This window comes from Pseudophryne corroboree, chromosome 3 (assembly GCF_028390025.1).
Source record: "Pseudophryne corroboree isolate aPseCor3 chromosome 3, aPseCor3.hap2, whole genome shotgun sequence".
NCBI lineage: Eukaryota > Metazoa > Chordata > Amphibia > Anura > Myobatrachidae > Pseudophryne > Pseudophryne corroboree.
The window spans coordinates 341845120-341859790 of NC_086446.1; the positions used below are offsets into that span (position 1 = coordinate 341845120).

Genomic DNA, 14671 nt, shown 5'->3' on the forward strand with positions numbered 1-14671 from the left:
CCTATGGTCTTGTTGGTGTATGCAAAGAAAATATTGACATGTCTGGCAAATGAGTCTTAGTATGTGCACATAATTATGTTACTTCACATCTTGGAAAAATAACTAAAGGCCCGTACACACTGGTCGATGTATCGGCCGTTCTCTTGAACGGCCGATACATCGTGGGACCGTCGGCCAGTGTGTACGGGCGATACGTCTGTGAACTCCGTCGTTCACATGCTGCGGCGGCCGGCGGTGATTGACAGGTGAACTGGGCGGGCGCTCGCGCCCGCCCGCCCAGTTCATGATGTCACTCCCCCGACGGATCGGGCTGTGTGTATGCACAGCACACTGCCCGATCCGTACATAGATATATCTGCAGTTCAATTGATCTGCAGATATATCTAATAGTGTGTACCCACCTTAAGAGGCACCTGTTTGGGGGATGTAGTCATTAGGTGAACAATAACAATGTTAAAGTGTTGACATATGAAATACTGACAAAGGGGTCGATTCAGTTCTCCGACAGTTAATAGCGACGGGAATTAGCTCCCGGTGCTATTCAATACAGCGCCAAGTGACACTCAATTGTCGGGAATTCTTCTCTCTCCCCTGGGGGATGCGAGACGAAATCCAACAAAAGTGCTGCCGCGAGGCTGATTCTGTCTGATTCAGGGAATCAGCATCGCGCCGGGGAGTTAAGTCGGAGAATGCCCGTTATCCCGACAAATCAACCCGTTTAGTCGGGGAGAACGGGCATTCGCCAACTTAACATGAGCTGAATTGAATAGCGACGGGAGCTAATTCCCGGCACTATTCAACTGTCGGAGAATTGAACTGACCCCAGTGTCGGAATGTCGACATTAGGATTAGACTCCAAGATGGAACGGTTAGGGACTAAACGCTAGAGAATTATTAGGGTCAGGTTACTGAGGGAGAACAGAGTGAGGTTTGAGTTAGGCACTAGAGGGAGGGGTTAGGTATGTACTTACCAGAACGCTGACACATCAGATGACTCCGACGGAACTGACAGGAGCTCCAACACCAAAACCGCTGGGACCAGGTACAGTGACCGCTGGGCCACCAGGGACAACATGCTGACATTTCATCAGTGTCTACAATCTCATGTAGACATTATAAATGTCAACATATTATACCTAGTCCTGTTTGTACTATGTACCAATAAGAATGAATTATGAGAATGCATCCTACAAATTAATGATACTCACTGAAGGCACCAGTTTCTAGGATATTGATAGACATCACAGATCATGATTTTTGATTCATCTCGGGATCCAGTCACTATACCGGCGATCGGGCTGAAGGCAGTCTGAATGCCTAAGCCGGAATCCAGACACTTGTAAGTCGGTGCAGGTTAGGGTCAGGCGGTGGTTAGGCTGCGGGGGGAGGGGGGAAGGGGGGGGGGAGAAGGCGTTAGGGTTAGGCAGCAAGGAGGGAGGGGGAGAGATTAGGGACCACCGGGGAGGATTAAGGCTGGGCTGCGGGTGAAGGGAGGGTTAGGCAACACCGGGTAGGGTTAAGGGGGGTACTCACGGAGCGATCGTTGCTTAAAATCTAAGCAATCTGACTAGATTGCTTAGATTTTAAGCATGATCGCTCCGTGTGTACCCCCCACAGCGATGGTGATGCGCAGCCCCGCGCATCGCTATCGCTGGTGCTGGATTGGCCAATCTAGCAGGGTGAAATGAGGGGCCCCCCTCCCCCCCCCCCCGTCTGCTCAACACACATCGCGCTGTGCCGAGTGGCGAGAGAGATGTGTGCCGATCGGTTCGCTCAGCACACATCTCTCGCACATCGGCCACCGAGTACTGGCCTTTAGAGTTAAGCTGCGGCTGGGGGGGGGAAAGGATACCAACCGGTTCAGGTCATAAAAGGGTTGCCTCCATTGTAGTTAATAGCTATACTGTAAATGGATTATAAGAAGTTAGGACCACAACACACTTGACAAACTCCAACAGCAGCAGTTTCAAAGCCACCACTGGGGACAATTCTATTCAGCGACAGTTGAATCAATACAGCGCCAAGTGACACCAATTGTCGGGAATTCTTCTCTCACCCCCGGGGGATGAGAGAGGAAATCCGACAAAAGTGCAGCCGGCGCGAGGCTGATTCTGTCGGGAATCAGCATCGCGGCAGGGAGTTAAGTTGGAGAATGCCCATTCTCCCGACAATTCAACCTGTTAAGTCGGCGAGAACGGGCCTTCGCCTACTTAACATGAGCTGAATTGAATAGCAACGGGCGCTAGCACCCGGCGCTATTCAACTGTCGCTGAATAGAATTGACCCCATTGTTTTAAACATTCATCATAAAAGCCCAACTGACAGTACCCCAATGCTTCTCCTGTAGCCTAACATTAAACCATAGTTTCCATGTAGCATTTGAATTAAAATAAAATTACTACTATACAGATTAAAAGAGAGGGCTATAAATATTTGGACTACAAATTTAGCAAAAAACTTTACATATATATTACAAGGATGAGTACTCCATTTCACCAAAGGCTGTTCTAAAACGCCAGGATATTGGCACAGTATAGGACTATGGGGTTGGGTGTTTTTCACTTTCACATGATACTGAACACAGAGATGCCAAACAGTTCAGATTAATCAAACTGACAGCATCTTATTTCTATGAAGAAGCTAACCTATCATACCATTAGCATGTACCCAGAACTGTGAATTCTCAGACACACCTGCAAATCGCCCGAAACATTTTATAGTACTAATTATATTTTTTGCTAAGAGTAGACACCTTTCATCACCTATGTTAACTGCTCCCATACAATTCCAAAGATCTATTCCATTACTAGCCTTTCCTCACCTGACCATACTATGTCAAAGGGCAGACATCCACGCCCATTCAATGCTCAATCCCCCTCTCTATTTATAATAATGATGATGATGATAAATAATAAATATAAAGTGTATCAATTGTAATCTCATCAGAGACGAGAAAATAATGGTAAATGAGAGAGACAAAAAAAAGACACTTGTCAAAACTTAAGTAATGGCCACAAATGTCACTGTAATGCTTAAGAAGTATTCAGGAAGAATAACACCTTTTTACATGCCAAAAAAATTACACTCCTGATCACATCTTAACAAAGCACACAAAGGCCCCAGCACTAAGAAACATGAAAAGCAGTGTGCATTACCACAGCCTCAAAACAACAGCAAAAAACATTCCCTTCATATTAATTGACAGGTCATCATCATAGATGCAATTAGTATATGACCAACGCCTAATGAGAGTAAGCAATACATAAAACATCAAGTCTATATGGAAATCTGCCGATATAAGGAGATTCCTCAATCCATATGAGCAAGTTATGCTTGTGTTAAAGTCCATAAACCCTTCATTAATTCTTTATGCCAAAGCTGCAGTGGGCTGTAGAACCAGACAAGACTTCTGCAAATGTCAGTAAGTATTGCACCATTACACACTATCAGAATAGGTCTCAAATATATCCCCAGGCTCATTATTTTACAGTAGATTAGCAATTATTTTACCCTAAATTACAATCTCTGTGGAACCACAGCATACAGCCCTGGACCCCTTACCACAAGACACCTGAGTAGCCAAGTACTCATTGTGACAGCAGTGGCACCTATAAGGCTGGTGCTAGCTATAGATATATAAACCAGACACTATGAGATGGGGTGCAGTCATGAATCAGTGTGTAGCCAGCGGGATCACCACTCCCTATGACCACAGTAATACACACATCTGATCACAGATGACAGTCATGTGTACATACATGACACATCTACATCACGGTACGTGTGACCAGCATTACAGCTAGCGCTGCCAGAGGCGGCCCAGCGGCTGCACCCAGGATCCCCTGGCTCCAGTGGTTATACCTCCACAGCGGCCTCCAGCTTCCCCTCGAAGGTGAAGTCTATGAGATCGGGCTTCAGGCACAGCCCGTAGTTGACGGGCCTCACGTCGGTGGGGAGCCGCTCGAAGGGTCTGCGGTCCGGCATGGTTGGAGAAGGGAGTCTGGGGCCTGTCAAGGGAAGCGGAGTACTGACGCTGACCAGACCGGGCACGGGGACCGAGCAGACTGAGGCAAGCCTCCCAGCACAGAGAGCACCGACTGACTGATTGCCTGACTGGGGGCGTGGCCGCGCAAACATGCTACGTCACCGCGTCAACCGCATCTCCGCCAACAGCAAGGCGACCTGCCTACCAGGCGAGACACACCCCGTTCGTCTGGACACGCCTATCGCAGGCACGCACTGTCTTGCGCACATAACTCCGCCCAATGCGCTAGTAACACTCCGCCCTCTTTTCTACACCACGCCCTCCATTCGGTAACTGTTCAACTCCGCCCACTCCATAAAAGTTGTGCCAGCCTGCCCCCCTCTGCATTACGTCACTCTCTCCCGGCTAAGGCGCATGCTGCGTTCCCGGGTTTTTCCTCCCTGGTCTCCGGCAGGTGTCGTGTGTCTGTTATCCCCCTGTCCGCTAGCTATATCGACGGCGAAAACTATATAATCCGGTATTATGGGGCAGATGTATTAAGCCTGGAAAAGTGATAAAGTGGAAGGTGATAACGCACCAGCCAATCAGCTGCTGACTGCCAAGTTACAGGCTGGTTTTGAAAAATGACGGGAGCTGACTGGCTGGAGCATTATCACCTTCCACTTTATCACTTCTCCAGGCTTAATACATCTGCCCCTATGTTACCACAGGGTTGTGCGTGGTAGGTTCCTCACACATCTGCTGAGTATCGGCATTCACGGAATTAAGGTTCCACAACAGATGGGGTGGTCTATATAGAAGTTAGTGTAGGGTGCAGCTGTACTATATGTTGCCAGCACACATTTAACCTGCCCCCTATATAATTATCCCCACAGCCGTCCCCTTATACACCTTTCACACTGACAGCCGAGTCGCACCCGGGAATGTGTACACAGGTGCGACCCGGCTTGAGACCCCTTCAGGCTTGCTGGGTTGGTGGTGCCACCGCTGACGTTACTGGAGGATAATCATCTCCATGCACCGCCTCCTCCTATGCAGAGAACGGGTGCTGGGTCGCCTTGACCCAGCATACCCATTCACACTGCACCGCATCCCGGGACGATCCCGGATTCAACCCTGGTCGAGACCTGGGATGAAATACTGGGACACTCGTCCTGGGGTATTGTTCCTGTACCCTTTCACACTGAGCAAATTCCCGTGTTGATGCGCGTTCATGTGCAATAACCCGGGAATTTTTTGTCAGTCTGAAAGGGGTACACTTAGTCTATTCATTTATCACAGTGATTTTAAACCTTTTTTTACTCACGGCACACCGAACAATATTTTAAAATTGCCAAGGCACACCATCAATTCCCCACAGAAAAAAACAAAAAACACACATTGGCCCTCACAGTAAAAAAAAATCCCCACATACATTGGCCTACACAGAAAAAACAATCACATTGCTCCCCACATAAATCATATTGCTCCACACATAAATCAATCACATTTCTCCCCACATAAATCCTATTGCTCCCCACATGAATTATTCACATTGTTTCCCCACATAAATCCTATTGCTCCCCACATGAATTATTCACATTGTTCCCCCCAATAAATCCATAAATCCTTATTCTACCCACATAAATCCTATTGCTCCCCACAGGAGAAATAAAATAACAAATATTAGCCACTACCTGTCAGCTGTCCTCCTCCCTGTCCCTCAGTGGCAGGAGTTGTTCATTAGTGGAGTGCTGCGAATACTGAGCAGCGGGCGGGCGGGCAGGTGGGCAGGTGTGGATGTTGGTGGGCAGGGAAAGCTGTGGATGCAGGTGGGAACTGGAAGATGTGTATACAGGCGGATGGGCTGGCTAGGTGGTGAGACGCCGCGGCTGTGACCTATGATATCACACCGCTGCGTCTTCAAGGCATAGGACATGGCTAGAGCACGACTGATCCTCTAAGAAGAGCCCGTGCCAACAGTTCACTCTGAAGGTGCAAGAAGCTGCTCTGGCTCCGCGGCACACCTTGCAACTGGTCGCGGCACACTAATGTGCCACGGCACACTGGCTGAAAAAGCCTGATTTATCAGGCCAGCACCCTTAACTGTATGTGTGCATGATCATTCATAGTCTTGCTGTGCTATTCCTTTAAACTGAGACATTGGTGAATTACACAAATTCTGTGGCTGACTGACGTCAAACCTGCATTTCACCTTTTTTAAATCAGCCACAAAAACCTGTGTAATTGTTCCCCTTGCCCTCACACCCCAAATGGATTAGTATTAACTACCATTCCCAGTAGTACATGCACTTGCATACAGCTCTGTCACCATGGCTGTATCTAGAGAGGAGGAGGCCCGTGTGCAGGCCCCTTCTGGGCGTTAGGGGATCCTAGCACTGTCCCGCGGTCTACAGCGCATGCGCAGATCTCTGGGAAAATGGTGTGGCGGCCATTCTCTCAGTGAATTTCCTACTGCACATGCACAAAACACCGGGAAAATGGTGCTGCACCATTTTCCCAGTGATTTCTGCAGCCCTGCTGCTTGGCTGCAGGCCTCCGGAGGGAAATTATTACAAATAATGGGTGCAGGGTGTGTGGGGCTGTGTGCACTGTTCACACTGAACCCATTATCAATATGCTGGTGTCTGTCACACTGCTGTCACTAGCACTTATGCCCGGTACACAACACTGGCACACAGTGGCGGAACTAGCGAGCAGCGGGCCCAGGTGCAACAAAATGCTTTGGGCCCCACCTCATCCCGTCCAAGTCCACCCCCTCACCCCTAGAGAGGATCTGGTGAGGGGGACCTGCTCAGGGCCAGATAAATGGATACCTAGCAACAGTGCCGTAACTAGACATTTTAGCGCTGTGTGCAAGAAACGGCATCAGAGCCCCTCCTCCATCTATGTAAATCAGGGGCAGTGCGCGCCTTAGGCGCGCGCAAAAAATACAGGGGCGTGGCTTCATGGGGAAGGGGTCTGGCCACAAAATAATACCAATTCATATAACTGTGCACTGTCTGGTGGTAGTTTCGCCACTGGATCTTTTGGGGAGCCCTGCGGTTGTGTGACAGACTGCAGATTTTTACAGCTGGGCATCAGGTAGTCCAGGCTCAGGGTATGGCCGCAGTAAGGCTTTCAGCAGGGAGGAACGGTGCAAGTGCAGGTTTGCACCAGCGCACACCTTCACAGGGGGTAGAGAGTGGTGAGCTGCATTCATAATCTTCCCCCCACTCACAGTGACTCACCAGGCAGCAGATGTTTTCCCCCCAATTCCTCTAGTAGCAGGAGAGAAAGCCGGGAGCAGGCAGGACACAATGAGGGAGGTGCAGACTCAAGCAGCCCGCACTCCAATAATGGTGGCCGGATGGTCCAGGAGTCAGCAGGCACACATGCAGCAGAGGGACCCAGATGCCGTCTCAGTAGTCAGTTAAGGAAGGTGGGAGGCCCCCGGAGAGGTACCAGAGGCAGCTGTATGAAGGACAAATAGCCCGAGAGGCCAGGGAGGGCACCGGCAAACTCCGCCCCAATATCAGGATGGCGGGCGGGAGCTCTGGGATCCGACAGCAGTACAGGCAGCAGCAGGAGTCGGGGCTTGAGCCAGATGACACCTGGCAGGCTGCCAAAAGGAGACCCCACCGCAGAGACAGCAATTGCAGTCGGGGAGCGCAGGTGGACTCGGCGCTGCTGTACCGCGATGGCGGGCAGCAGCTCCGGGATACGGCAGGAGCACAAGCGGCAGCGGAAGTCAGGTCCAGCGCGCACTCTGCAGGCTGTGGGGGGGGGGGCCACAGGGATACAAGCGGCAGCGAGGCAGTGGGAAGCAGCTACAGGGTGAAAGGAGGACACCGGCGCACAGTGCACACTGTCCTGCTCACAATATGGCCCCGGACTGGCCGCTGTGTGCTGCGGGCCGCAGCACACAGCGGCAGGCGGCATGTAATGAGTCAGTTTGACTCATTACATGCCGCGCTGGCTTTGGGCCCCTTGAAAGCGGCGGGCCCCAGTGCAAGGCACTGCCTGCACTGGCGGTAGTTCCGCCTCTGCTGGCACATATATTGGCTGATCAGTTGATCGGCCAATATATTGTTAACTGATCGTCAGGTGGGTACAAACAATATGTGTGTGAATGACATAATTCACAGACATCGTGTTAGCCCTGCAGCACAGACCCACCACAGTCACCCACTCTGAAAGCTGATCTCTTTAGCAAAGTGACTGGGAGACAGCTAGCTTCAGTTTATGCGACTGCCCAGCATCTGTGACCATTGTGGAAGGACCATGGGGAATAGCGGGCTCCGCGGTCGATCCCTCTGGAGCTAATGGTGTCCAGTAGCCTAAGAAGCCCAATCCGGCTGGGGAGAAGAAGCGAACTCGCCTGCTTGCAGCCGGATTGGGCTTCTTAGGCTACTGGACACCATTAGCTCCAGAGGGATCGACCGCAGGCCCAGTCCTTGGTGTTCGGTCCCGGAGCCGCGCCGCCGTCCCCCTTACAGAGCCAGAAGCAAGAAGAGGTCCGGAAAATCGGCGGCAGAAGACATCAGTCTCCACCAAGGTAGCGCACAGCACTGCAGCTGTGCGCCATTGCTCCTCATGCACACTTCACACTCCGGTCACTGAGGGTGCAGGGCACTTGGGGGGGGGGCGCCCTGAGCTGCAATAAAAACACCTTAGCTGGCAAAAATACCACAATATATAGCCCTAGAGGCTATATATGTGGTAAATTCCCCTGCCAGAATCCAGAAAAAAGCGGGAGAATAGGCCGCGGAAAAGGGGCGGAGCTATCTCCCTCAGACACACTGGCGCCATTTCTCCTTCACAGATCCGCTGGAAGGAAGCTCCCTGGCTCTCCCCTGCAGTCTACACTTCAGAACAGGGTAAAAACAGAGAGGGGGGGGCACTAAATTTGGGCGCAATACATATATAATATAAAAAGCAGCTATAGGGGACATAACTCAGTTAGTCCCTGCATTATATAGCGCTCTGGTGTGTGCTGGCATACTCTCACTCTGTCCCCCCAAAGGGCTTTTGTGGGTCCTGTCCTCATTCGGAGCATTCCTTGTGTGTGTGCGGTGTGTCGGTACGGCTGTGTCGACATGTTTGATGAGGATAATGATGTGGAGGCGGAGCAGATGCCTTTAGAAGGGATGTCACCCCCTGCGGGGCAGACACCTGAGTGGATGGGCTTATGGAAAGTAATGAGTGCACGTATAGACTCCTTATATAAGAAAATCGACGACATGCCAAATGTGGGACAGCCGACTTCTCAGCTCGTGCCTGCCCAGGCGTCGCATGGGTCGTCAGGGGCTCTAAAACGCCCGCTACCTCAAGCAGACCCAGATGTCGACACGGATACTGACACCAGTGTCGACGACGATGAGTCAAACCTGATGCCCACTAAGGCCATTCACTGTATGATTGAGGCAATGAAAGAGGTGTTAAACATTTCTGATATAACTACTGGTACCACTAAAAAGGGTATTATGTTTGGAGAGAAAAAACTACCCGTAGTTTTTCCCCCATCAGATGAATTAAATGAAGTGTGTGAAGAAGCGTGGGCTTTCCCTGATAAAAAATTGGTAATTCCTAAGAAGGTACTAATGGCGTTCCCTTTCCCGCCAGAGGATAGGTCACGTTGGGAAACACCCCCTAGAGTGGATAAAGCGCTCACACGTTTGTCTAAAAAGGTGGCACTACCGTCTCCGGATACGGCCGCCCTCAAGGAACCTGCTGATAGAAAGCAGGAGGCGATCCTGAAGTCTGTATATACACACACAGGCATTATACTTAGGCCAGCTATTGCGTCAGCTTGGATGTGCAGTGCTGCCGCTGTGTGGTCAGATAAACTGTCAGAAAATATTGACACATTAGACAGAGACACGATCCTGTTAACCATAGACCATATAAAAGACTCAGTCTTATATATGAGAGATGCACAAAGGGAAATCTGCCGATTGGCATCTAAAGTAAGTGCATTGTCCATTTCTGCTAGGAGAGGCTTAGGGACTCGCCAGTGGACAGGAGATGCAGATTCAAAAAAGCACATAGAAGTGTTACCATATAAGGGTGAGGAATTATTTGGGGATGGTCTCTCGGACCTAGTTTCCACAGCAACGTCTGGGAAGTCAGCATTTTTACCCCATGTCCCCTCACAGCCTAAGAAGGCGACGTTTTATCAGGTTCAGTCCTTTCGGACCCAGAAAAACAGGCGTGGAAAAGGCGGGTCCTTTCTGTCCAGAGGCAGAGGTAGGGGAAAAAGACTGCAACAAACATCAGGTTCCCAGGAGCAAAAGTCCTCCCCCGCTTCTTCTTCCAAGTCCGCCGCATGACGGTGGGGCTCCACAGGCGGAGCCAGGTACGGTGGGGGGCCGCCTCAAGAATTTCAGCGATCAGTGGGCTCGCTCACAGGTGGATCCCTGGATCCTTCAAATAGTATCTCAGGGGTACAAACTGGAATTCGAGGCGTCTCCACCCCACCGGTTCCTAAAATCTGCCTTGCCGATTGCTCCCTCAGACAGGGAGGCGGTGCTAGCGGCAATTCACAAGCTGTATTCCCAGCAGGTGATAATCAAGGTACCCCTACTTCAACAAGGCCGGGGTTACTATTCCACACTATTTGTGGTACCGAAACCGGACGGTTCGGTGAGACCCATTTTAAATTTGAAATCCTTGAACACATACATAAAAAAATTCAAGTTCAAGATGGAATCGCTCAGGGCGGTTATTGCGAGCCTGGACGAGGGGGATTACATGGTATCCCTGGACATCAAGGATGCTTACTTGCATGTCCCCATTTACCATCCTCACCAGGAGTACCTCAGATTTGTGGTACAGGATTGCCATTACCAATTCCAGACGCTGCCGTTTGGACTGTCCACGGCACCGAGGGTATTTACCAAGGTGATGGCGGAAATGATGATACTCCTTCGAAAAAAGGGAGTTTTAATTATCCCGTACTTGGACGATCTCCTAATAAAAGCGAGGTCCAAGGAACAGTTGTTGGTGGGAGTAGCACTATCTCAGGAGGTGCTGCACCAGCACGGCTGGATTCTGAATATCCCAAAGTCACAGCTGGTTCCGACGACACGACTACTGTTCCTGGGTATGATTCTGGATACAGTCCAGAAAAAAGTGTTTCTCCCGGAGGAGAAAGCCAGGGAGTTGTCATCTCTAGTCAGAGACCTCCTGAAACCAAAACAGGTATCAGTGCATCGCTGCACGCGGGTCCTGGGAAAGATGGTGGCTTCTTACGAAGCAATTCCCTTCGGCAGGTTCCATGCCAGAATCCTTCAGTGGGACCTGTTGGACCAGTGGTCCGGATCGCATCTTCAGATGCATCGCTTGATAACCCTGTCTCCAAGAACCAGGGTGTCGCTACTGTGGTGGCTGCAGTGTGCCCATCTTCTAGAGGGCCGCAGGTTCGGCATACAGGACTGGGTCCTGGTGACCACGGATGCCAGCCTTCGAGGCTGGGGGGCAGTCACACAGGGAAGAAACTTCCAAGGACTATGGTCGAGTCAGGAGACTTCCCTTCACATAAATATTCTGGAACTAAGGGCCATCTACAATGCCCTAAGTCAAGCAAAATCCCTGCTCCTACACCAGCCGGTGCTGATCCAGTCAGACAACATCACGGCAGTCGCCCATGTAAATCGACAGGGCGGCACAAGAAGCAGGATGGCGATGGCGGAAGCCACAAGAATTCTCCGATGGGCGGAGAATCATGTACTAGCACTGTCAGCAGTGTTCATTCCGGGAGTGGACAACTGGGAAGCAGACTTCCTCAGCAGACACGACCTCCACCCGGGAGAGTGGGGACTTCATCCAGAAGTCTTCCAGATGCTGGTAAACCGTTGGGAAAAACCATAGGTGGACATGATGGCGTCCCGCCTCAACAAAAAGTTAAAAAGATATTGCGCCAGGTCAAGGGACCCTCAGGCGATAGCTGTGGACGCTCTAGTGACACCGTGGGTGTACCAGTCGGTTTATGTGTTCCCTCCTCTGCCTCTCATACCAAAGGTATTGAGAATAATAAGAAAGCGAGGAGTAAACACCATTCTCGTGGTTCCGGATTGGCCAAGACGAGCGTGGTACCCGGAACTTCAAGAGATGCTCTCAGAGGACCCGTGGCCTCTACCGCTCAGACAGGCCCTGCTACAACAGGGGCCCTGTCTGTTCCAAGACTTACCATGGCTGCGTTTGACGGCATGGCGGTTGAACACCGGATCCTAAAGGAAAAGGGTATTCCGGAAGAAGTCATTCCTACGCTTATTAAGGCCAGGAAAGATGTTACGGCAAAGCATTATCACCGCATATGGCGGAAATATGTTGCATGGTGCGAGGCCAAAAAGGCCCCAACAGAGGAATTTCAACTAGGTCGATTTCTGCATTTCCTGCAAGCAGGAGGGAATATGGGCCTAAAACTAGGCTCCATTAAAGTACAGATCTCGGCTCTGTCGATTTTCTTTCAAAAAGAACTAGCTTCAGTACCTGAAGTTCAGACATTTGTGAAAGGAGTGCTGCATATTCAGCCCCCATTTGTGCCTCCTGTGGCACCTTGGGATCTCAACGTGATGTTGAGTTTCTTAAAATCACATTGGTTTGAGCCACTAAAAACCGTGGATCTGAAATATCTCACGTGGAAAGTGGTCATGTTATTGGCCTTGGCTTCAGCCAGGCGAGTGTCAGAATTGGCGGCTTTATCATGTAAAAGCCCTTATCTGATTTTCCATATGGATAGGGCAGAATTGAGGACTCGTCCCCAGTTTCTCCCTAAGGTGGTGTCAGCGTTTCACCTGAACCAGCCTATTGTGGTGCCTGCGGCTACTAAGAATTTGGAGGACTCCAAGTTGCTAGACGTTGTCAGGGCCCTGAAAATATATGTTTCCAGGACGGCTGGAGTCAGAAAATCTGACTCGCTGTTTATCCTGTATGCACCCAACAAGCTGGGTGCTCCTGCTTCTAAGCAGTCTATTGCTCGCTGGATTTGTAGTACAATTCAGCTTGCACATTCTGTGGCAGGCATGCCACAGCCAAAATCTGTAAATGCCCATTCCACAAGGAAGGTGGGCTCATCTTGGGCGGCTGCCCGAGGCGTCTCGGCTTTACAACTTTGCCGAGCAGCTACTTGGTCAGGGGCAAACACATTTGCAAAATTCTACAAATTTGATACCCTGACTGAGGAGGACCTGGAGTTCTCTCATTCGGTGCTACAGAGTCATCCGCACTCTCCCGCCGGTTGGGAGCTTTGGTATAATCCCCATGGTCCTTACGGAGTTCCCAGCATCCACTAGGACGTTAGAGAAAATAAGAATTTACTCACCGGTAATTCTATTTCTCGTAGTCCGTAGTGGATGCTGGGCGCCCATCCCAAGTGCGGATTGTCTGCAATACTTGTAAATAGTTATTGTTAACTAAAGGGTTATTGTTGAGCCATCTGTTGAGAGGCTCAGTTGTTTTTCATACTGTCAAACTGGATATAGTATCACGAGTTGTACGGTGTGATTGGTGTGGCTGGTAAGAGTCTTACCCGGGATTCTAAATCCTTCCTTATTATGTCTGCTCGTCCGGGCACGGTGTCCTAACTGAGGCTTGGAGGAGGGTCATAGTGGGAGGAGCCAGTGCACACCAGGTAGTCCTAAATCTTTCTAGAGTGCCCAGCCTCCTTCGGAGCCCGCTATTCCCCATGGTCCTTACGGAGTTCCCAGCATCCACTACGGACTACGAGAAATAGAATTACCGGTGAGTAAATTCTTATTTTTCTCGTAGTCCGTAGAGGATGCTGGGGTCCACATTAGTACCATGGGGTATAGACGAGTCCACCAGGAGCCATTGGCACTTTAAGGGTTTAAGCGTGTGGGCTGGCTCCTCCCTCTATGCCCCTCCTACCAGACTCAGTCTAGAAACTGTGCCCGAGGAGACAGACATCTTCGAGAGAAGGATTATACACAGATAGTGGCGAGATTCACACCAGCTCACACATACAAGGCACGTCAAACCAATGTAGCTTGAACACTCAGCAACTGCGGAAACATTACTTACCAAGTAACAATGCTGTACTCAATTAAAACAAAGTTGTACTAAACCAAATAACATTTGCAGGAAAACGAATCGCTGTGCGGGCGCCCAGCATCCTCTACGGACTACGAGAAAAGGATTTACCGGTAGGTAACCAAAATCCTATTTTCTCTTACGTCCTAGGGGATGCTGAGGTCCACATTAGTACCATGGGGATGTACCAAAGCTCCCAGAACGGGAGGGAGAGCGCGGAGGCTCCTGCAGGACTGATTGACTGAACTTCAGATCATCAGAGGCCAAAGTATCGAACTTGTAAAACTTTGCAAACGTGTTTGACCCAGACCAAGTTGCAGCTTGGCAAAGTTGCACTGCCGAGACATCCCGGGCAGCTGCCCAGGAAGACCCCATATTACGAGTAGAGTGGGCCTTAACAGATTTTGGACACAGCAGTCCTGCCGTAGAATAAGCGTGCCTAATCCAGCGAGAAATAGTCTGTTTAGAAGCAGGACACCCAATTTTCTTGGGATCATATAGGACAAACAGAGAGTCTGACTTTCTGTGACAAGAAGTTCTCTTCACATGTATCTTCAGAGCCCTTACAACATCCAAGGACTTTGATGTAATTGAGGAGTCAGTAGCCACTGGCACCACAATTGGTTGATATGAAATGCCGACACAACCTTCGGA

General features: G+C 50.2%; 1 protein-coding gene across 1 annotated transcript in view; it reads right to left on the reverse strand.

Annotated features, from left to right (window-relative positions):
- NPEPPS (aminopeptidase puromycin sensitive) overlaps window positions 1-4202 on the reverse strand; it is a 189800-nt gene extending 185598 nt beyond the window's left edge. Inside the window, exon 1 of the mRNA XM_063959653.1 lies at window positions 3862-4202. Coding sequence (XP_063815723.1) covers window positions 3862-4137 — 276 coding nt within the window. The 5' untranslated portion in view covers window positions 4138-4202. The remainder of the gene's footprint in view (window positions 1-3861) is intronic.
- Window positions 4203-14671: the final 10469 nt, after the last annotated feature.